Here is a 22,314-nt window from a genome sequence, read left to right as displayed (position 1 = left end):
AGCAGTCAGCCAACTTAGGAATTGAAAATATTTTATAGCACCAACAATCTCTTCAAGAAACAGGAAATGAGATATCTTGCCTTTAAAAAATTTTTTTAAATTGTGATAAAATACACACAACATAGTTTACTATCTTAATCATTTTAAGTGTACAGTTCATTAGTGTTAAGTACATTCACATTGTTATGCAACCAACTTCCAGAACTCTTCATCTTACAAAACTAAAACTCTATACCCTTTCAATAGCAACTCCCCATTCTTCCCTCCCCACAATCCCTAGCAACCACCCTTCTACTTTGTGTCTACGAATTTGACTACTCTAAGTACCTCATGTAAGTGGAATCATACAGTATTTGTCTTTTTGTACTAGCTTACTTCACTTAGCATAATCTCCCCACAGTTCATCCATGCTGTAGCATGTATCAGAATCTCCTTCCTTTTTAAATGCTGAATATTATTCCACTGTGTATGTATCCACTTGGGATGCTTCCACCTTTTGACTATTACGAATAATACTATGAACACGGGTGTACAAATATCTATTACAGACGCTGTTCTCACTTCTTTTGTGTATATAGCCAAAAGTGGAATAACTGCTGGGTGTGAGGTAGTATCTTATTATGGTTTTGATTTGCATTATCTTTTCTTTTCTTTTTAAAATAAATTTATTTATTTTTATTTTTGGCTGTGTTGGGTCTTCGCTGCTGCGCACGGGCTTTCTCTAGTTGCGACGAGCAGGGGCTACTCTTCGTGGCAGTGCGCGGGCTTCTCATTGCGGTGGCTTCTCATTGCAGAGCACGGGCTCTAGGCACATGGGCTTCAGTAGTTAGAGCACACAAGCTCAGTAGTTGTGGTTCACAGGCTCTAGAGCGCAGGCTCAGTAGTTGTGGCGCATGGGATTAGTTGCTCCACAGCATGAGGGATCTTCCCGGACCTGGGCTTGAACCCATGTCCCCTGCATTGGTAGGTGGATTCTCAACCACTGTGCCACCAGGGAAGCCCCTGCATTTCCTTAATTATTAGTGATGTTGAGAACTTTCATGTGTTTTTTCTTGCCTTTTTTTACCCTGTTCCCCACCAACTACATGAAAGCATTCTAATTTCCTTACTATGCAAATATGAGACTCAAACAGACTGCAAGACTCTCAGACAGGATATGAAGCCCCTAAGATGACCATTTATTCCTGAGCCCAGAGAACCTACCCCAGTATTTTATCAGAACACCGGACTTGCCAAGTTCCCTCCAATCACTGAGACTCACCTGTCTGTTGGGAAAGAGCCTGAGCAAAGAGCAAGTGCTTCTTCCATTGGATCACCCAGACTGTTCTCCTTCTCCTGCTTAGTTAACTCTGATGGAGCCAGAGTAGAGACATCTACGTCACGATGAAGAAAAAGATTTGTCACCAAGAAATGACAGCTTTATCCTCTCTCCCCAGCCATCTGAAGACATGCCGGCTCAACACAGTTCTAAGGTAAGCTTGCCAAAAAGAGCTCCCCATTCATTCATTCATTCAACAAATCCTTATTTAGTGCTTACTATGTGCCAGGCGCCAGGAAGACAGCAGCAAACAAAACAAAGATCGCAGCTCCCAAACAGCTTACGTTCTAGCAGAGGTGTGAGGGGGAGAAAGGGGTGTGCAGGTGGAAGTAATAAGTTAGCATTTATATGAAATATTCTATGCAGCAGACACTGCTCTAAGCTTTGCACATATATTAGCCATAAATGACAAGTCATATGGCCAAAGCTAAAGCAGTTTTAAGTTGGTACTTCACCACTCTAAGAAAGTAAGAGCTCTGAATGTCAGGAGCTAAGCAGTGCATGCAACCTATGCTCAAGAATCCACCACAGCTGTTTTCTCACCTGACAGTAAGGGGCTTCTTTTCAAGGACACTGACTTAAGATATTTGGCTGTGGTGAGCCTGATGCTCTGTTGGATAATTACCCTGAGAAGTAAATTTTCCTGAACACAGATCCAGAAGTTCCTCCATGTTCTCTTTCTTGTCGCTCTTCCTGGACAGAGGTTTTTCAGCCTGAGATGTGAACTTTCCCGTACACAAATCCAACAGCTCATCCATGTTGGCGTCCATGGCGTTCTCATCCATACTGGCCAACGGCAATCGAGGCTTCAAAGCTTGGTACTGATTCCTGTGGTTTCTAACATTTAAGAACCTACAAGCACAATGAAGAGTATAAGAAGTTCTCCAGGAAAAAAACAAAGTGGTGGGTGAAAAGCCCGAACTCATCTCCAATACCGAAGTTAGAAGCTGAATCCTGAACCAGAAGACAAGAGTGTCACACTTTAGGCTGTGACAATCTAAAGAGGGAGGGGGAAGTTTATGAAAGAATAAAGCCTATTCGAAAGGTAAAGGGCATGGGACTTCCCTGGTGGTGCAGTGGTTAAGAACCTGCCTGCCAATGCAGGGGACACAGGTTCATGCCCTGGTCCAGAAAGATCCCACACGCTGCAGAGCAACTAAGCCCGTGCACCACAACTACTGAGCCTGTGCTCTAGAGCCCACAAGCCACAACTACTGAGCCCGCAAGCCACAACTACTGAGGCCACGTGGCACAACTACTGAAGCCCGCACACCTAGAGCTCATGCTCCACAACAAGAGAAGCCACCACAAAGAAGAGTAGCCCCCACTTGCCACAACTAGAGAAAGCCCATGCACAGCAACAAAGACCCAATGCAGCCAAAATTAAAAAGATAAATAAATAAATTAATTTTTTTAAAAAAGCCAATTCTAAAAAAAAAAGGTGAAGGGTAAAGGATAATTTTTGGCTTCAAATGGTGCTAGAGTAGGGCTTGGTGTTATGCATGTAATGTGCCACAAAAGTGTCAATTCTCAATCCTACCCAACAATCCTAACATAGTAGGATGGATGCAGAGAAATCTGATGACCTTATAAGAGCTATGCATTTCATTCAATGCAGAAATTGAAGGATCAGAATGCCAGCAAGGCTATTTACTTTTTCTTTTTTTTTTAAATAAATGTATTTATTTATTTATTTATTTTTGGCTGCGTTGGGTCTTCATTGCTGTGTGCAGGCTTTCTCTGGTTGCAGCGAGCGGGGGCTACTCTTCATTGTGGTGCGCGGGCTTCTCATTGTGGTGGCTTCTCTTGTTGCAGAGCACAGGCTCTAGGCGCCCGGGCTTCAGTAGTTGTGGCTTGCAGGCTCCGTAGTTGTGGCTCACGGGATCTAGAGCGCAGGCTCAGTAGTTGTGGCGCATGGGCTTAGTTGCTCCATGGCATGTGGGATCTTCCCAGACCAGGGCTTGAACCCGTGTCTCCTGCATTGGCAGGCGGATTCTTAACCATTGCGCCACCAGGGAAGCCCAAGGCTATTTACTTTTAATTTTCTAGACAGACTTTGTTCAAACGTGTGGAATGTAATACTAATGGTCTGTACACCTCTCTTTCTCAGAAGAGAAAGCACAGATGGAGCGACAGAAGCTCACTTTATTTTTAAACAAAATTAAGCCGTACCCAGCACCATCCACCCACAGAAACATAAAACTACCTACCCATCTGCATCCAACAGTTGGCTCTGAGTGTCATCTTCTAAACAGAACTGGAAGTCTCCTGCTCCTAGGAAAAGTGTCTTAGGCTCTGGGGAGGCGTTATACAGATCCTGGGAATCCTCTATGGGAAGTGAAGGCTCAGACAGCTTTCCTGAACTCTGGCACCAAAACAAAACCAAACAAAAACAAAACATTTTACAAATGTCATTCACTGTCATGACAACAGCAGAAGCTGCTATTTGTAAAATTTAATCTACTCTCAGGCAATTGCAGTTGAGGAGGACAATGCATAGCCAAGAGGAGCATAAAGAAAAATATTTTCAAGAACGTAAGAACCTTGGATGAGGCTTGTTTTTAATACACAAAGCGGGGGGACTTCCCTGGTGGCGCAGTGGTTAAGAATCCGCCTGCCAATGCAGGGGACACGGGTTCGAGCCCTGGTCTGGGCAGATCCCACATGCCGCGGAGCAACTAAGCCCGTGAGCCACAACTACTGAAGCTCGCGCACCTAGAGCCCATGCTCCACAACAAGAGAAGCCACAGCAACGAGAAGCCCGTGCAACACAACGAAGAGTAGCCCCCATTCCCCGAAACTAGAGAAAGCCCGCGTGCAGCAACAAAGACCCAATGCAGCCAAAAATAAATAAATAAAATAAATTTATATATATATAAAAATACACAAAGGGGTGGATTTTTTAAACTAAACATACACAATGTGGTGGGAGTTGTTGGCTTGGACACACTTTATTTAGCAATGTGGGAAGCAAAAGCGGAAGGAGATTAGAAAACCACTGCCATCTTACCTTAGAAGCTGAGCTGACCAAACTGGCTCGAAATAGTCCAGGGGAAGGAGATCTGAATCCTCCTGCCGTAGGGAAAAGACTCGTCCCACGGCCTGTTTGTCTGTTGCAAGGCTGATAGGATGGAATTGTGGAGCCTATCAGCTCAAAGCTGCTATTGTGGCTGCTCTCCTTTGTCAGTAATGAGCACGAATCATCTTCATCTAAAGAAAAATAACTTTTAAGTGCATGATTCTAGAAATAAGTTAGATTTGTTTAGGAAAAAGAGTTGAGAATGAAACTGTCAGGTAAGACCCATTGGCAAACCTCTCAAGTTACATGTTCCAAAACATTACATTAAAGGTCAATTACGGGGGTGCAGTGGTTAATAATCCACCTGCCAATGCAGGGGACACGGGTTCGAGCCCTGGTCCGGGAAGATCCCACATGCCGCGGAGCAACTAAGCCTGTCTGCCACAACTACTGAGTCTGCGCTCTAGAGCCCACGAGCCACAACTACTGAGCCTGCATGCCACAACTACGGAAGCCCGCGTGTCTAGAGCCTGTGCTCCGCAAGAGAAGCCACCATAATGAGAAGCTCGTGCACCGTAACGATGAGTAGCCCCCGTTCACCACAACTAGAGAAAGCCTGCACACAGCAACGAAGACCCAACGCAGCCAAAAATAAATAAATAAAATAAATAAATTTTTTTTAAAAAAAGGTCAATTATGGTACTAAGATACCATCATATAATCAGGGTTTATCACTGTGAGCTAAGTGACACCTGAAAGTTCCTGTCTTTCTGCCTAATGCCTATGATTACTCTTTCCATTATCCAATCACTTACACATCTTCCTTTGATCTACATATGATAGAAATGTTTCATGTTTCGTTCAATCAACACATACTCACTAAGGACCTATTACATGCTCGTGGAAACTGCAGGTAAGTTTTCAAAAACTGGACCAAGAAAAATATTCTAATTCATAAATTCCTGTCATTGCCACAGGTAAGACTGGGAAAAGTCCACTAGGGTTCCAAAAAATGGAACCTTAAGGAATTGTAGTCCTTAAGTGTCAAAGCTGGAGGATCAGAGAAAAGTCACGTTCTGTGAAAGAGTCACTACTTACCTAGTTTGCTAGGTCTTTTGCCTGAGTTTTCATCTATTTCTGATTTTTCTTCACTAGCAGAGTAACTACAAAATAAGAAGGTAAATTGTTTGAGTATCTGCTTCTTACTAGAGGGGCAAATACCAGGGAATCTTATCTTTCCTTAGAGAGAATTACTTACCCCATCTTGGAAGAATTGTCCTTAAATAGAAGGAAGGTAGAATCTGACAAGAGAGGCTTGGGGACAGAGAGGAGGCCAACTGACTTGTCAATTTCACCACTGCCATCATTGTTTTCTTCATCCATTTCTTTCTCATCTTTGGTTTCTATTTCTTCACTACCGAGAAGGAATTCTGCAATCTTTACCAATCACACAACCCCAAAACAGAATAATACAAGTCAAAAAATTTAAAAGCAAACACACTGTCAGCCTGAAATATGGGTGCTTAGTTACAAGTCGCATCTTAAATCTGAAAAGGTAAACCTGAAGGAAGCTCGGTCTAACCATTATCATCAACACAATTTACGCTGACACTTCTAAAGCTCTTTTATACTTATGTTACTTTACCTTTACCCTCCCAAAACTGCCACAAGATCATGAAAGAACCGGATTATCATTTTATTGAGTCAATGAGAGGTTACATGATTAGCCTGAGATTGCAGGACAACTACTGACCTCCAACCAACCACAAACTATGACATCCTGCCCAGTTCAGCCATGGCTTTCCTCTTCCTTTACCCAGGGTTAAACATTAACCAGTTCTTTTAAATGACTCCAGTGTTCAAACAAGGACGATTTTCTTTTTTCTAATACCAAAAGTCCTATCATCATCTGTCTTCTCTAGGTGGAAAACAATACTATAGAAAAAGGGCAAGAGGCCCTTCTACAAATACCTTCCTCAACAAGAATAAAATTAACTCAGGAAGGTCTCGGGCTGTCTGAGAATTTATTCCAGAACTCAACCTGGCCAAGGTTAAAAGTGCTTTTTATTCTGAACAGAGAAACCTAAATGAACAACAAAGATAAAATTTCTATTAATACAAAACCATTTCGATATCAGTATAATAGTACAATATGTAAACCAACAGGTAGAAGCCAAGGCTATGGCTCTGTGAACTGCAGGTGTTCCCTGGTGCTGAAAGGACTGAAAGCACTAATATTTAAGTACATATGAGCTACGTTTTATCTCTGCCCCTGAAATCTCTTATACAATTGAACATGCTCATTATATTCTTACTCAAATCTGATTTTCTCTCTTCCTTATTCATCATGATCTAGTAACAAAATCACATAATTGCCAGAAACCTCCTGATTGCCTTCTTCCTCCTCTTCCTCCTCTTTTGCCTCTTCTTCCTCCAAAGCTTCCTCTCCCTCCTCTTCTCCGTCTTCCTCGGACTGATCCGTCATTTCTTCCTCCTCCTCCTCCTCTTCTTCAAATCCATCTTCATTATCTAACTTAAGTAATGCTTGGCGCTTTTGGCGCTCCTCAGACCTTCGGAGTTTCATTGCTTCTTGCAGCTTAGCTTTCAGCACCTGAAGCTTTTCCCCTGAACAGAAATATGAAGAGATGCTTTAGACGTAATGACCAACTACACACTACAACAACACAAGTGTCCACTTTAGGCAACTCCAGAGGTGTTCGAGACACGACCCAAAAGGAAAATCAGAGACCTTAGGAGTCTAGGCTTTTGTTATCTTAACAAATGGAGAATATCATGAATTGAGTGTAGGAGATAACTTCCATAATTATGCTCTACACCCTGGGCTAATATATTACAGAGATTATAAAATTATTATTTAAAAGGGTAAAAAAAAAAAAGATGGGTGGGGGGGAGTGGGCCTTCAAAAGTCTATGGTTCAGAAGCCATGAAGGAAAATATTGATAAATTTATCCACATTAAAGAAAAAGAGAAACAACTCAAGAGTAAAATGGGCAAACGATATGAACTGGTAGTTCACAGAAAAATGAACATGTATTGTAAATAAAATTAAAAATAATGCTTAAGGGCTTCCCTGGTGGCACAGTGGTTAAGAATCCACCTGCCAATGCAGAGGACACAGGTTCGAGCCCTGGTCCAGGAAGATCCCACATGCCGTGGAGCAACTAAGCCCATGGGCCACAGCTACTGAGCCCGCGGGCCACGACTACTGAAGCCCGCGCACCTAGAGCCTGTGCTCTGCAACAAGAGAAGCCACCGCAATGAGAAGCCCATGCACCGCAATGAAGAGTAGCCCCCACTCGCCACAACTAGAGAAAGACCCAATGCAGCCAAAAATAAAATTAAAAATTATTTTAAAAAATAATGCTTAACATCACTTCTCATTAGAAATACAAATCAAAATAATGAGATACCATTTTTTATATATTTGGCAAAAATTTGAAGGCTTGATAATATCTGTTATTAACTGGAAGAAACAGGAACTCTTTTTTTTTTTAACAGGAACTCTTACACACTGTGATTCAGAGTGTAAATCGGTACAACTATTCTGAAGGACACTGGGATGTTATATATATATATATATTTTTTTTTTTTTTTGACTCACTGATTCCACTGTAAGGAATTTTGCATCAAAATTTACTAACATATATCTGATACTAGGACGCAATATTGTATGAAATACCAAAACTGAAACAAACACAATGTCCATTAATAGGAGTATGGTTAAACAAATCATGTTATACTTGCACAATGGAATATCACACAGCTGTTAAAAAAAAAAAAAAGCCCCCAAAGCAATATGTGTATCCTGATATGTGAACTCTTGAGTTAGGTGGTCTGGATTAGGCTGCTAGTTCTACTACTTACTAGTTATATAAATTTGAGCAAGTTGTTTAAATGCTTTCTATATCAGTTTCTTCACATATAAAATACGGACACTAATGTTATTTGCTGTAAAGCACCTAGAGCAGTGCTTGGCAGAGAGTGTAAGTGTACAATGTCTCTCTCTCTTTCTCTCTCTTTCACTCACACACACACACACACACACACACACACACAATGGCATATGCATATGAATTTTCCCAGAACACACAAGAAATTGTTAAGTTGCCTTTGGGAAGACTAATTTTTCATTTTATACCTTTTCCTCAGTGTTTTAATTTTTTTCTATGTGATATATTACTCGTATTTTCAAAGTGGGAGTGGAAACAACAGACCTGTCCCTAATACAGATTACAAAGCAGAATGCACAGTATGATTGCATTACTGTTTTATTTTTTAAGCAGACATGTACTGTCTGTTTAAAAAATACATGCAAAAAGTTTTAAAGGATATAAAACATGGTTACAGAAGATGTCTCTGATAGAGAACTGTAGAAGCTTTTTGTTTATTCCATGTATTTTCTACAATGGATATATATTTTTAAACAATAAGACAAAGGCTAGTTTAAGAAATAATTCCTCTTACCCACCCCACACAACTAGGTAATGCTACACACATGAATCATGCTAGAGGTACTGCTGTCCCATCTCTAAAGTCTCCAATGAAAAAGATTCTATAACGTCTCACTATAGGGTCTTCAGTAGCCATAAAAACCTGCCAGAGTACAAAGAGCCAGGCACCCATCCCCGCCCCCAGCCAAAAAAATAAACAAAGAAACCCCCATGACCGCAAATACCTGGTTTTGTGTGGCTTGCTCCATCCAGCTTCTCAGCTGCCAAAGTCACAGCTACCGTATCTGCCTTGAGCTCTTCCTTTCCATCAGGGCCCACATCCTTCACTATGATGTTCACATTCACCTGCTGAGCAGCCCTGGGTTTGGCTGCTGGATTAGCATGCTTCCAGAAACGCTGCTTCAAGGCTTCCAGTTCTAAACCAAACGCCAACCAGTATGTCAGTTTGCCTTTAAGATTCCAGTTAAGAATTACAAGCTGAGTTTTTTAAGTTCAACAAACTTGTAGGGAAAAAAACACACACAGAGAAATACCAAAATCTCCTTTGCTACCAACACCTGTGTCCAATTCATATAACTTAACCCAAACTAACAGACTGCTGCAACTTCCTCAATATACTTCAAAACTCATTTTAGGGTAGAAATTTACAATGAAGTTTCTAAATATGTGCAATTCCTCAGGGAGATCAGCTCGGTGCTTTGTGACCACCTAGAGGGGTGGGATACGGAGGGTGGGAGGGAGACACAAGAGGGAGGAGATATGGGGATATATGTATATGTATAGCTGATTCACTTTGTTATAAAGCAGAAACTAATCACTTTGTTATAAAGCAGAAACTAACACACCATTGTAGAGCAAGTACACTCCAATAAAGATGTTAAAAAAATAAAAATAAGTATGTGCACTTCTTTTTAAAAAAGTATTAAGCTGGTAGAAAAAATACCATACTCCTCAATTATTCAAGGGCTTAATTTCTCATGGGTTTCAGTCTCCTTTTAAAAAATTCCCTTCTTTGAACATTTCACTGCTTGTTAGCAATCTCACTAAATACGAGTAAGGTCAATTTAAAAAATGGAAAAAGAAAATAACAATCAATGCAATGAGTGATGTAAGTCAGCGGCAGGACTGGAAAAGTTTCTTCATCAAAATTTTAAAGATATAATCAGTACAATCAGAAAGGAAATCCCAGTTAGAAGTGGTCCCTGTACCACACGCCCTACTTGTATATAAACGGGACTATGAATCCCCCCCCCCACACACACACACACGTAGTATGAGTTCAGTAGTCTAATAGCAACAGGGCCTTTCCCTTCTTCCCCACTGCTATTGCTCAGAACTTTCTTTCCTTCCTCCCTCAGCTAGCTGTTACCTCTCTCACTCTGTTTAACAAGTCAGTCATACCATAGTGGGATCTGGTGTAAAAGAGCTGACGGAAAGGAAAGGAGAGGAAGAAAAGCTCCTTTGGGGTTGAGGGATGCTGGCTATTTTCACATGCCATGCGTTCTCTTCCATGATAAAATGTCCAAGATACTCCAAGTTTGGCTCTTTTTCTAAAATGCGCTCAAATCATACTTTAGTAGTTTTGTGCTTAGCATGTAGATGTGGGTTTTCCCTCCCTAGAGCGTCTTAGTAGAAAAAGAGAAGAACTGGAAAGAAACCTTTTTATTCTGAGTCTCTAACATTATTTATTAATAGAAAAAATCCAATCCCAAAGGAGGGCATGTTTACATTGCAAACCAAAGAGTAGGGTGAGAAGCTGTAAGTCTGCATCCCATTTTATATTATTTCAGTAAGTTGGAAGCAACAGGGAGTGGCAGTGGAAAGGGAACAGAAATAGGCAGCTCATCACTGGTGCCAAGAGAATAAAAGAAGTGGAAGGGGAGGAAGATTACTCAAGACCTTAAATAAGAGTGAGGCAGGAGTTGCCTTCATTCTTCTGGAGAAAGCCAGGTCCCTCAAAACTCTTCATCCACCAACCCACTGGAGCACCCCTTTTCCTTGCCCTTTACTACGTGACTCAACCACCACCCTCCTCACTATAGAACCCCTGTTCAAGCTCCTCTCCCTCCATCGTCTTTTCCCAACACCTTTCATCTCCTCTCTAAGTGAAAAGTCTCTGCTCTAGCTCATGTCTCCACCTAAAAGCCCTGCATGATCTGGCCTCTAGTCACCAACCTCCTTGCAATCTTCACTTCAGCTAACCAGAGCTTTCTCTTGTCTTTGTGTCTTTTGTAGCTCTGTCCCCTCCACCAAGAAAGCCCTCCCTCACCTCTCTGCCTTGGTATCTCTTACTCAGCTTTCAGGACTCAGCTCAGGTATGAGCTCCTTTCAGAAGCTTCCCTGACTCCCTGTGAGGAACTCTTTCTCTAGGCTCAAAGTATGCACAGCACTTAACATCCAACTTTTCTGCCTGTTACTCCTACTAGGCTTTAATTTCCTCGTGAGAAGGGACTACATCTTACTTGCATACACAGCACCGAACATCATGCTAAATAAAAGTTTATTGCATGAATGAATAAATGTTGATCCTAACTTCATATATTATGAAACAGGCTGATCTGGAAACCCAATATCCATGTCAAATACTATTTCTGAAGGAAAACATATTCTGAGTTAAAAATAAGTGGCTACTATGAGCCAGGCATTGTGCTAGTTCCCTGTAAAAGCCAAGTGCAATGTTGGAAAAATTACCCAACCTCTCCAAACCTCAGGCTCTTCATTTGCAAAATAGTATCTGGGGCTACGAAAATTAAGAAAGATAACTAATAAAAAGACCTATCAGTGTCTAATATAGTAGGTATGCAAAAAAAAAAAAGGTTTCTTCCCTTTTCTGTTTCTCAGTCTGAGACTGTTTAGAAAACTTCTAGTCCCATATAACAAAATTCCACAGTATTAGGATAGTAAGTACTCAAAAAGTTCTACCGCACCTTTCAGTCTGAGACTATTTAGATAACTTCTAGTCCCACACAACAAAACTTTCTCTCCCTGTTCTAGGCAACAGCTTATTTCCACACTTCTTTGCTAACAGAGTTATGCTAGCTGTTACAAAACCCTTCCACCCCCACAACTGCTCTGGTCAAACTGACTTACACGTCCTCCCAATATGCACCACACAGAGCTCTTTCTGTCCCTTCTAAGAACGTCCTTCTCTCCACTTCCACAAAGTCCACCCATTCAATCAACGAAGACTGATACTGTGGCTGACCTAGCACCTGCCAACCATATGTTAGTTAATGAAGGAGAGTCTTGATGTAAATAATTTCACTGATAATAGAAAAAGCAGCCACCATTTGAGTGTTTCTTTACGCTATCCGCTTGTATGCATTATTTCAACAAATCTTCACTAAAGCCCTGTGAACCAGATAGCGTTATTTCATTTTTTAAAAAAGATGCCTTGGGGCTTCCCTGGTGGCGCAGTGGTTGGGAGTCCGCCTGCCGATGCAGGCGACACGGGTTCGTGCCCCGGTCTGGGAAGATCCCACATGCCGCGGAGCGGCTGGGCCCGTGGGCCATGGCCGCTGAGCCTGCGCATCCGGAACCTGTGCTCCGCGGTAGGAGGGGCCACAACAGTGAAAGGCCTGCGTATCGCAAAAAAAAAAAAAAAAAAAAAGATGCCTTGGAGAGGTCAAATAGCAGACTCAAGTTTAAACAGTGAATAGTGTAATCCAGATTCAGATCCCAACCTCGCTATAGAGCCTCAGCCCTTAATTATCATATCACATTGCAGAGGAGGGAACACCTAATTTTACCGACAAGTCAGGAAGTCTACCCAATGTAGGTAATATTTGATTTCTCTCTTGAAGGATCATTCATTCATTCTTTCATTCATTCAGTAAACATGGCTGCCTAAAATGTGTCATCCACTGTGGCAGCACGGGGGACAGAGTAAGGAACAAGCCAGAAGATCCCTACTAAAAGTATAAAGGGGAAGGTAGTGAACAAGTAATTACATCCACTTATTCTTTAATCATCTATTGTAAGAAACTTATCCCTCCTCTTTACTATGATTCTTTACTCTAAATGTTTCTTTCAGCAAAGAATACTCTTCCCTTTTCTCCATGTTATTTAACTTTTTTCAATTATCAGGGACACATGTTCATGATAGAAAATGTCACTTCCTTGTATTGCTGTTATTTGCCTACTGCTTATCTCCCCGGGTAGAGCGTAAGTACCTTAAGTGTAGGATAAACGTCAGATATCTCAAGTATGCCTTACAGCAACTTGCATGCAGTGGATAGTTTAATACTTGTTGAATGAATGAAAAGAAAGAAAAGAAATTCAGTTTTGCAGACAATTTGCTGAACCAAGATATTTCTAACTGTGAAAAACTGAATAATGCTTTTATCAAAGTCATACCATAAAACAACAGCAATGTACCCTGCTTTGTACATTGACTGTCAACAGGTTTCCATTTAAACAAGGTTTAGAACATTCTAATACCCTGCCAAATGTATCTAAATGATTTCTATCTGGTATCTGGTACATCTGTAGAATAAGACCATGTGTGATTATTTGTTTCTCCTGTATTCCCTGTCCTCCACAGTGGCAAATACTAGAAAGCTGCCAGAACAAATCACTCTAGAGAAGCTCCTCACAATTCAAAGGATTACCTCTGTTGGTTTCAGGTTCTTCAAGTATCACAAAAGAATCTTTGTCAGCACCCAGCCGAGGCTTAATGAAAACATCTACTCCCAGTTGCTTCAGTCTATCCACAGTGAACCTCCTCACTTTTTCAGGTGGCACCACTGCTGCTGATTTAGTTTGCTGGCTGGGCTGTTCCACCTTCTCATCTGCTTCTTCTGTTTTTTTCAGGCCTTCTTCTTCCTCCAGGGCACAAGGTTCAGGTGCCATAAGCCCTCCAGCCTGATACTCCTCACTGTCCTTATTCCCAAGGAAGCTGCATTCCTGTTGTGCCACCGAGATGTCCCCAGGTGAAGGTCTAGCATCACTCTGCTCCTGTTTCTCAGGAATTTCTAGCTCTTCACCTCCTGTCAAATTCTTACTGCAAGACTCATCTGATCCAGTAGTGATCTGGGGTTCCTTTGAAACTGCAGGGAGTGCATTAATTTCCATTTCATATCCTGCACCTGTTGTCTGCTCAGAATCTTTGCTATGGTGGTCACTATTTATCTCAGTTGTATTTTCAGTGTCTGTGATTTCTTTGTGATGGCTTGCCTGATACTTAGATGACCTAGAGAAGGGAAAATAACCTGGAGTTGAAAATTATCCTAAACATGAAACATTCTTATCCCTTAGCACGTAATGAATCGTTTATATCAATTTTAAGGAAGTGAGGAATCTGAACTCTTTACACCAGGTGTTTGCCTCAGAACTGAATATTTATGAAAATTATAATCACAAAGAAAGAAGCTTCTTACTTCAGTAGTGCCATGGCATTTCCCTGGCAAGTGGGCCGGGGTTTACGTTTGAAGAATTCATGAACAGTTTTATTCTCAGGCATATGATATGGAAGATTAAGTGCAGCCTCTAGAAAATGGAACAAAACAAGCAAATACATATACTGTACATTCTGAAATGTCACTTTACAATCAGTTAACTAAACAACCAAAGCCATCCTCAGAAATAGAAAACAAACCTGCCTTTAATAAAAGCAGGCTCCAACTACAAAAAAATTCCCTGAAGACCAGTGGCTTTTAAAATTAGCTGCGAAATCAAATTGATCCAGTAAGTTTTTTAAAAATAGAGATTCTTGGACCCCATTTCGAGCCTACTGAATCAAAATTTCTGTGGGGCCTAAGAATTTATAAATTTGAAAGGTTTGTAAAAGGGATCCTGATGCAGCTAGGCCATAGACAACCCTTTAAAAAACTCCCTCATTACCACCACTACAGTTCCGGAAATTTTCTCGGTTTATACTAATGTTCCAGGGGCTTCAGAACAATGGCCATTCATCAAGATCAATTCTAAACTTGATTATTATAATCTCATTCATATTAAGATTGTTAAAAAAAAAGGAAAGTCCCCAACATCCAAGTTGAGCTTACAAAGAAATAATGTGATTTGCCTCAGTGTTTACCATACAGGTTTCTTTACCTCGAATAAGGCGCTGAGTCTCACTATGCAATTTTTTTAATGCTTCCTTACTTAACTTGGCTGCCTTTCTTTCCTTAAAGAAAACAAAAAGTGAGATTACATTAATGCTATTATCCAGAAAGATTGATAGATATTCATCCCATAAAAGTCTGCTCTCTCCAAGAAAAGAGGATGGAGAGGGAACAGTAAGCATTAATAAGATCAAAACAATATAAACTTCAGGAGCTCATTTATTTGCAAGTCTCATAGAATTAATTCAGTCCAATTCATATTTGTGTCCCTACTATGCACAAAGCAATATCCTAGGAATCAGGGTAATACGATAGACACAATAAAACTCCTGAAAAACCCACAATCGCCTGGGAAAAGAGCTCAACATGACAACTATATAGGGCTCTATGTCACCTTCCTCGTGGTGCCTTTTGATAACTCAGTTTCTTCTTCAAATGAATAGACCTCACTCTCCAAAGATGGTTCCTTTCTCTAAAAGAGAAGATTGCAAATGGATTACCAGGGAAAAAAATTAAACTGACACAAGAGGATGTTGCTTACGCAAAGACTGCTTTTGCACTCCAACACCACATCACACTACATTAATGCTAAATCAATAATTATCAAATATAAAATGTTAGACACACAGCATCCTCTAATGCCTAGAAAACACATTAGTTGTCTCCAATGGAGCTTGGGCCCTCATTTCTTACACCTCTCTATTACATCTTTCCCTAAGGAGGGACAATGACTTCCAGGAAGCTAATCTCAGGAAGAATGATTATGCTTCCAAACACTCAGGACAACGATGCTTTTTTTTTTTTTTTTTTTTAAGCAGTACACGGGCCTCTCACTGTAGTGGCCTCTCCCATTGCGGAGCACAGGCTCCGGACGCGCAGGCTCAGCGGCCATGGCTCACGGGCCCAGCCGCTCCGCGGCATGTGGGATCTTCCCAGACCGGGGCACAAACCCGTGTCCCCTGCATCGGCAGGCAGACTCTCAACCACTGCGCCACCAGGGAAGCCCAGACAACGATGCTTCAACTGATGCTTCTCTTTGATATCCTTCCTGAAACCCTATAGGTTCATTTCCTAGAGGCCACCAGATTATAAAATTTACATCTCTGACCCCTTTTTTACCTGTTTCTTACAAAACATAAAAGTATCTTACTTTCCTCAACATTCTTATTAGGGCAATGAAAATACTAGCTCCCAAACAACGTAGCACGTCTATCACTTGTACTGCATAATTCCAAAATTAACAGCTGAAAAACTGAAATCAATTGACACGTGCTTTTTCTTCAGTTAAAAAAAAAAATTAAGGTTCCAACAGTAAATCAGAAAACAAAGCAAAGGTTAGAAGTAGTGGGTTAGCTCTAACCGCAGTCATCTTTTACTTGCCTTGTGCTTTTTTACTTTGTTTTTCACAGCTTCCCTTATTGATTCTAATGACTCTTCATCTTCTAATGGAGAGTTATTTTCCTCCTCCAACCCAGTTTCAAAAAGGTCTTTATCCACAAGTAGACAGCCACTGTCATTAAATAGCTGTTTCACATCATCTTCCTGGGTAACACAAAGAAAAAGCAAGATCCAATCATTTTCAAATCCAATGTTTTACACCATATAGCAATTTGCATGAGGACAGAAAAAGCTCATGCTTCATCAACAGACAAGTATATGGCATCCTAGAACATTATCACTGGTTCCTAATCCATAGTCATCCTTTGAAGTCCATGCTGTGATTTTACACAATTGTCCAAAATTAACTTAATAAATAGTACATTTGTATTTGAAAAGTCAACTAAATACTTCATTAAGCAACTAGCTTATAAAATTTGAGGATGGTTTTTCCAGTTAGCAAACAAGACTTTTGACTGATGGAGGCATGAAAAATCCTATGAAAGTTAATTTTCATCAGATCAGAAACAGCAAAGAATAACTCCACGTGCTCACAAAGAAAATCAGAAACCCATTTATTTGGAAGGTGTCCTCTCATATCCAAAATGGAGAATGAGACCAACGGATTTGAAATCACATACCTCATTGCAAGACAATCAACTCGAAGGTATATCCTGAGTGCAGAAACAACCTCAAGAACTAAAAGCAACTGTTTTTCCTGAAAGCAACTTTTTCTAAAACATTAACCTGCCTTAGAAACAGCAAATTATTCTTTTAAATGTACCTCCTTTTTTGTTTCCTTCTTTTTCAGCTGCTTAATTTTCTCCATCTTTCTCTCCTCTTTCTTGAGTCTTCGCTTTGATTTTACTTTTGCTTTTCCTCCAATTCCTTCTTTATCACGTACGGGTTTTTTGGAAACCTTTCTGTCAACTGTAAAATCCACAGAGTTTTCAGGTTGGAGACTCAGCTCTAAGCAAGGTGTCACTTGGGTTTCAAGATTTTCCTGACACAAAGACTCCTCAATGTCACTCTCATCACTGTTCACCAGAGTTCTGTAAATCCTTCTAACTTTTCCATTTTTTCCAGCATGTAAGTTCTCCTTATCTTCCTCCTCTATATCGTCATAGGTAGTTTTCTCTGGAGAGGCATTTGTGCCCTCTTGTTCAGAATCACTCTCTTGTAGCACCTTCCTGCTTTTCAATTTCTTACTCATAAATATCTCTTCATCTGAATCTGCAGGAAACACAATTTTTTTTAGAGTCTACCGTCATTGGCCTTCTTCCTAGTCCCCGTACTCCTCAAAAACATATCCAATTAGCCAAGTGATGTATCACCTTGTGAAATTATGTAACTAACACTAAGAACTGATTGTAGCAAAGCAAATCTAAAAATATATTTTGAAAACCACTTTCCCTGGAAAAATATCTCTTACTAAGAAATGTAATTATATATATTTACAATGTGTAAAGCTGTTCTGATCCTTCTGGCAGGTGTTAAAAGTCCTTTTATTATAGGATGAATGCATTCAACCAGGCAATATGGTATCTTCTAGACACTTTATACATTCAATAATATAACAGAAATGGTTATTTTCAAAAGGGTACAAGCACTATTATTTTGCTTTTATAATAAACAGAACAAACAAGGTTAAGCATTAATAATTTAATAAATCAGAGAATTAGAAATTAATCCAGTCCCCTTACAACCCAAGCTGCCACATTCTATTCCTAAAAATAAAAGTACTGACTGTTACAAACCTTGTTCACTCAAGAGCCCAACTATTTCACAGCTGCCCTGTCCACTGTCTGAAGGACTATCTGCTTCTTCTTGTGAAATGAGTTTTGAATCATTGATTTCTAGGTGAACCTAGAAAATGAGAATATAATTTGTATTAACCAGCAGGTGACAGAAAGCTCTAAGTGCATAAAGATACACAAATTGTCACGGGATCATCAGGCTGAAATAAGGAAAAACCAATACAGCAGTTTAACAAAAGGATGGCATTAAGAATTACTGGACATGGGCTTCCCTGGTGGCGCAGTGGAGAGTCTGCCTACCGATGCAGGGGACACGGGTCTGTGCCCCAGTCCGGGAAGATCCCACATGCCGCGGAGCAGCTGGGCCCATGAGCCATGGCTGCTGAGCCTGCGTGTCTGGAGCCTGTGCTCCACAACGGGAGAGGCCACAACAGTGAGAGGCCCGCGTACCGCAAAAAAAAAAAGAATTACTGGACAGGACTTCCCTGGTGGCGCAGTGGTTAAGAATCCGCCTGCCAATGCAGTGGACACGGGTTCAATCCCTGGTCCAGGAAGATCCCACATGCCACAGAGCAACTAAGCCCGTGAGCCACAACTACTGAGCCTGCACTCTAGAGCCCGAGAGCCACAACTACTTAGCCCATGTGCCACAACTACTGAAGCCGCACCCCTAGAGCTCGTGCTCCACAAAAAGGGAAGACCCCACAATGAGAAGCCCACGCACTGCAACGCTCGCAGCAACTAGAGAAAGCCTGCGCTCAGCAACGAAGACCCAACGTGGCCAAAAATAAATAAATAAAATAATTTATAAAAGAAAAAAAAAAGAATTACTGGACAAGAAAACAAACTAAAATTCATTGTTCACCTTTGAAGGCTATTATAGGACCAACTCTTTATTTTGAGTTATAGTAAATAAATTTAAAGAATCAAGCACTTATTTCGTTTTACTGTGTGAAGTGTTTCTCAGTGTATCCAAATGACATGATAAATAACATCACAGAGAGGCAATCCAGGTGTGGGAAACTCTATAGGACAAACTCTGGTTTCTTTAACAGTAAATTGCAAGAAAAAAGAGAGGGAGGGGGACTTATAAAGAGAGTAAAGATATTTACACACACACATATCACCGACTGCAATATGCAGGGGCCATGTTCGGATCCTAATTCAAACAAATTGAAAGTATATGTATGAGTCAAAGAAATCTAAACACTGATTAGCTATTTAATATCAAGCAATAATTCTAAATTTTTTAGGTATGGTAATAATATAGTAGTTATCTTTTTTGGAAAGCCCTTACCTTTTAGAGATGCATGATGAAATATCTGTGGATGAAATATGTGTGGAATTTGCTGCCAATAATTCAGTAAGGGGGGAAGTGGGTGGGGGTATAAATGAAACAAGACTGGCATGATTTGATAATTGCTGAAGTTAGGTGATGGGTTCATTATAACAGCCTTTCGATGTTTATGTCTGAAATTCAGCCCCCCCCCCAAAATTTTTTTAAGTCACAAGTGAAAAATCTAAGGAGACGGGGGTATGTTGGGTGACTTGACTAGTTAGTGACCAAGCTTGGTTCATAGAACTCTGAATCAACTTATTAATAAGGGGGAAAATACATCTGTAATGTAATAGGTCACAAGGCCTCACCCTAATGGCTTCTCAAACAACTATTAAATTGATTTGAATGTTTAGTACAATTATTAAAATTATAACCAAAAATAACACAAACAGAGGAATATCACTGAGGATCATGATGTATATGCTGATGATCCTCCCAACAATGGAAAGCAGTAAGACTATTTGTGGACATGGAAACTGAGTTCAGGTAACCACAAAGCTCAATACATGTTGATACTCTTTTTTTTTTTTTTAATATATAGATTTATTTATTTATTTTTGGCTGCATTGGGTCTTCGTTGCTGCCCGTGGTCTTTCTCTAGTTGCAGCGAGCAGGGGCTGCTCTTTGTTGCGGTGTGCGGGCTTCTCACTGCGGCGGTCTCTCCTGTTGCGGAGCACAGGCTCCAGGCGCACGGGCTTCAATAGTTGTGGTGCATGGGCTCAGTAGTTGTGGCTCGTGGTGTCTAGAGCGCAGGCTAAGTAGTTGTGGCACACGGGCTTAGTTGCTCCGTGGCATGTGGGATCCTCCCGGACCAGGGCTCAAACCCGTATCCCCTGCATTGGCAGGCAGATTCCCAACCACTGCGCCACCAGGGAAGCCCCATGGTGATACTCTTAATCACTGTATTCTAGGCAATCTGCAGCAGAACCAGCGACAGTCAGGGCCAGGAACAGGGTGAGGCTAGAAGGTCTCAAAACACTCAGTAATCAAGATATTTTAGTGCAATATTAAAATAAAAAATCAAACGGACAAATTATGACTCATGAGGTCAGCTGCTTGCTTTTGTAAATAAAGTTTATTTTGAACCAGGGCCAGGATGAGTGTGAGGTGAGTGAGACAGAGTAGTGCAAACACAGGGTCGGATCTTGTCTTCGTTTCAAAGTTTGATATTTTGTTCAAAATCAAATAATGGAATTTTTTGCATTAATTTTTATTTTTAAAAATACTGCATTAAAGTATTATCTTGAACCACAAGGTCCTACTATATAGCACAGGGAACTCTATTCAGTATCCTGTGATAAACACAACAGAAAAGAATAAGGAAAAGAATGTACATATATGTATAACTGAGTCACTTTGCTGTACAGCAGTAATTAACACATTATAATTCAACTATACTTCAATAAAAATTAATTTTAAAAATTATCTTAAAGCGCCCCGTTAAATTTTGCTCCCAAGACGAGTGTCTCACTCCAGTCTCAGCCCCAGAAAAGAACACAGATCTGGAAACAGATGTCGTTTCTACGCCAATTCCGACAGCGACCAGCCAGTCACCTCCCGGAAGGCTCCGAGACTGGTACCTTCACCTCTTGGGACCCTGTGTGATGACCTCAGAGGCCTCTTCCAGACCCAATTTCGAAGTCTCTAAGACTCCTGCCGTCCATTTACAGTTAATGCTGCCCCTCACCCTAGCGGTCCGGTTCGGCCTGGTCCTCCTCCTTTTCGGGGCGCAGTTGGAGGAAGAGCTCCCGCCGCAGGAAACGCGCCAAAGGGGCGGGCTGAGCAGAGGCTGGCGGCGGGCTGCGCGCGCCGCAAAGACCAGGAGCAACCTCCCCGAGGGGACCGAGGCGCGGGGACCCCAGCGCCGGGATCGACCGCGGGGTCCCAAGCACTCGGGGCCTGTGGTTTTATCTCCGCAGGGCCGCGAAGCCGAGCCGCCGCAGTGCACGCCGGGAGCTGTAGTCCTCCCAGCCTCCACGACCCACTCGGCCGGCTCGACCCCTGCCCCACCCCACCCCTCCGCGCCGGGCCTCCGCAGCTTCAGATAGAGGCAAGTGCATAAACTCACCTCGGAAACCACTTCTCCCGTCATGACTCCGGCCTCCGCAGCGCGCCGCTCAGGAAGAAGCAGGTCTCCGCTTCCCGCACCCTGGACGCAGCTGCTCCCGCAGTCTCCTGCCAGGCAGCGGCGTTCGAGCTTTCGCGCCCAGCCGGAGTGGATGCTCCGCCCTCAACGATTTGCACCAATCCAGAGGAGGCTTTCTACATGAGGCCGCGCCCCCATCCTGTCCTACCAATCGAAGCTCCTTCGGCCGGCCCGTTGAATATAATCTGGGTTAGGTTGGCGGGTCGCGGTTCCTCTTGTCAACTGAGGCAGGGGGAGGCTGGAGGTGTCCTGGCTGCCTGGCGGCCAGACCCTCTGGCCTTGCAAGACTTTAACGAGCGAGCGGTGACCTTTGACCTTTGACCTTTACCGTAGCGCGGCAGCTCCCATCAAACGCGTTTTGAGGAGTAAGCCCTCCAGGCGGGAAGTGAGCCAGGAGATCCCTGGGCACCTGAAGTCATCCCCGTGGGGATTTTCTCCAGGACCTCCTTTCCTGGAGCAGCTGGGTCCCACATGCTCCTTTTTGTACATGGCACTCACGCCACTGGACATCAAAAAAGAAAAGTTTTGTGGGCTGCTCAGATACCAAAGAATATCCTTGGATAACCTTTATTATTTTATTTAAGGTTAATTCGAGTATGCAGAAAACCCACACTCATCCCACTTCCATACTCTTTGGACAAGGCAGGAAAAAAAATTAAAAGGTCTGGAGTCAGACTAATCCCAGACAGTTCTAATCCCTTGTCATTGTCCTTGTTACTATCTTTTTGGCCCTTCAGGTCCATTCTCTCTCTTTCCTTATCCTACTCTGTCCAGGCAAGGCTGACTTCTCCCCAGGGCATTATTCGAGCTCCCTTGCCCTC

General features: G+C 41.9%; 1 protein-coding gene across 3 annotated transcripts in view; it reads right to left on the bottom strand.

Annotated features, from left to right (window-relative positions):
• Positions 1–21,439, bottom strand: part of CLSPN (claspin) — a gene marked incomplete at both ends in the record, with an annotated part of 37,544 nt that extends 16,105 nt beyond the window's left edge. For 2 of the 3 annotated variants that reach the window (XM_082834216.1, XM_082834215.1), the window contains 16 exons: positions 1,262–1,373; positions 1,944–2,170; positions 3,529–3,683; positions 4,329–4,528; positions 5,436–5,500; positions 5,596–5,774; positions 6,721–6,962; positions 9,034–9,225; positions 13,420–14,000; positions 14,188–14,296; positions 14,864–14,936; positions 15,269–15,346; positions 16,255–16,416; positions 17,036–17,484; positions 18,009–18,117; positions 21,416–21,439. In XM_082834216.1, the coding sequence (XP_082690342.1) occupies positions 1,262–1,373; positions 1,944–2,170; positions 3,529–3,683; positions 4,329–4,528; positions 5,436–5,500; positions 5,596–5,774; positions 6,721–6,962; positions 9,034–9,225; positions 13,420–14,000; positions 14,188–14,296; positions 14,864–14,936; positions 15,269–15,346; positions 16,255–16,416; positions 17,036–17,484; positions 18,009–18,117; positions 21,416–21,439 (2,957 nt within the window). The remainder of the gene's footprint in view (positions 1–1,261; positions 1,374–1,943; positions 2,171–3,528; positions 3,684–4,328; positions 4,529–5,435; positions 5,501–5,595; positions 5,775–6,720; positions 6,963–9,033; positions 9,226–13,419; positions 14,001–14,187; positions 14,297–14,863; positions 14,937–15,268; positions 15,347–16,254; positions 16,417–17,035; positions 17,485–18,008; positions 18,118–21,415) is intronic. The other variant, XM_082834217.1, reaches the window with a different exon arrangement.
• Positions 21,440–22,314: the final 875 nt, after the last annotated feature.

This window comes from Leucopleurus acutus, assembly GCF_964270905.1.
Source record: "Leucopleurus acutus genome assembly, chromosome: 2".
NCBI lineage: Eukaryota > Metazoa > Chordata > Mammalia > Artiodactyla > Delphinidae > Leucopleurus > Leucopleurus acutus.
Note: the sequence above shows the minus strand (reverse complement) of the source record. Positions and strands in the feature narration are given on the sequence as shown.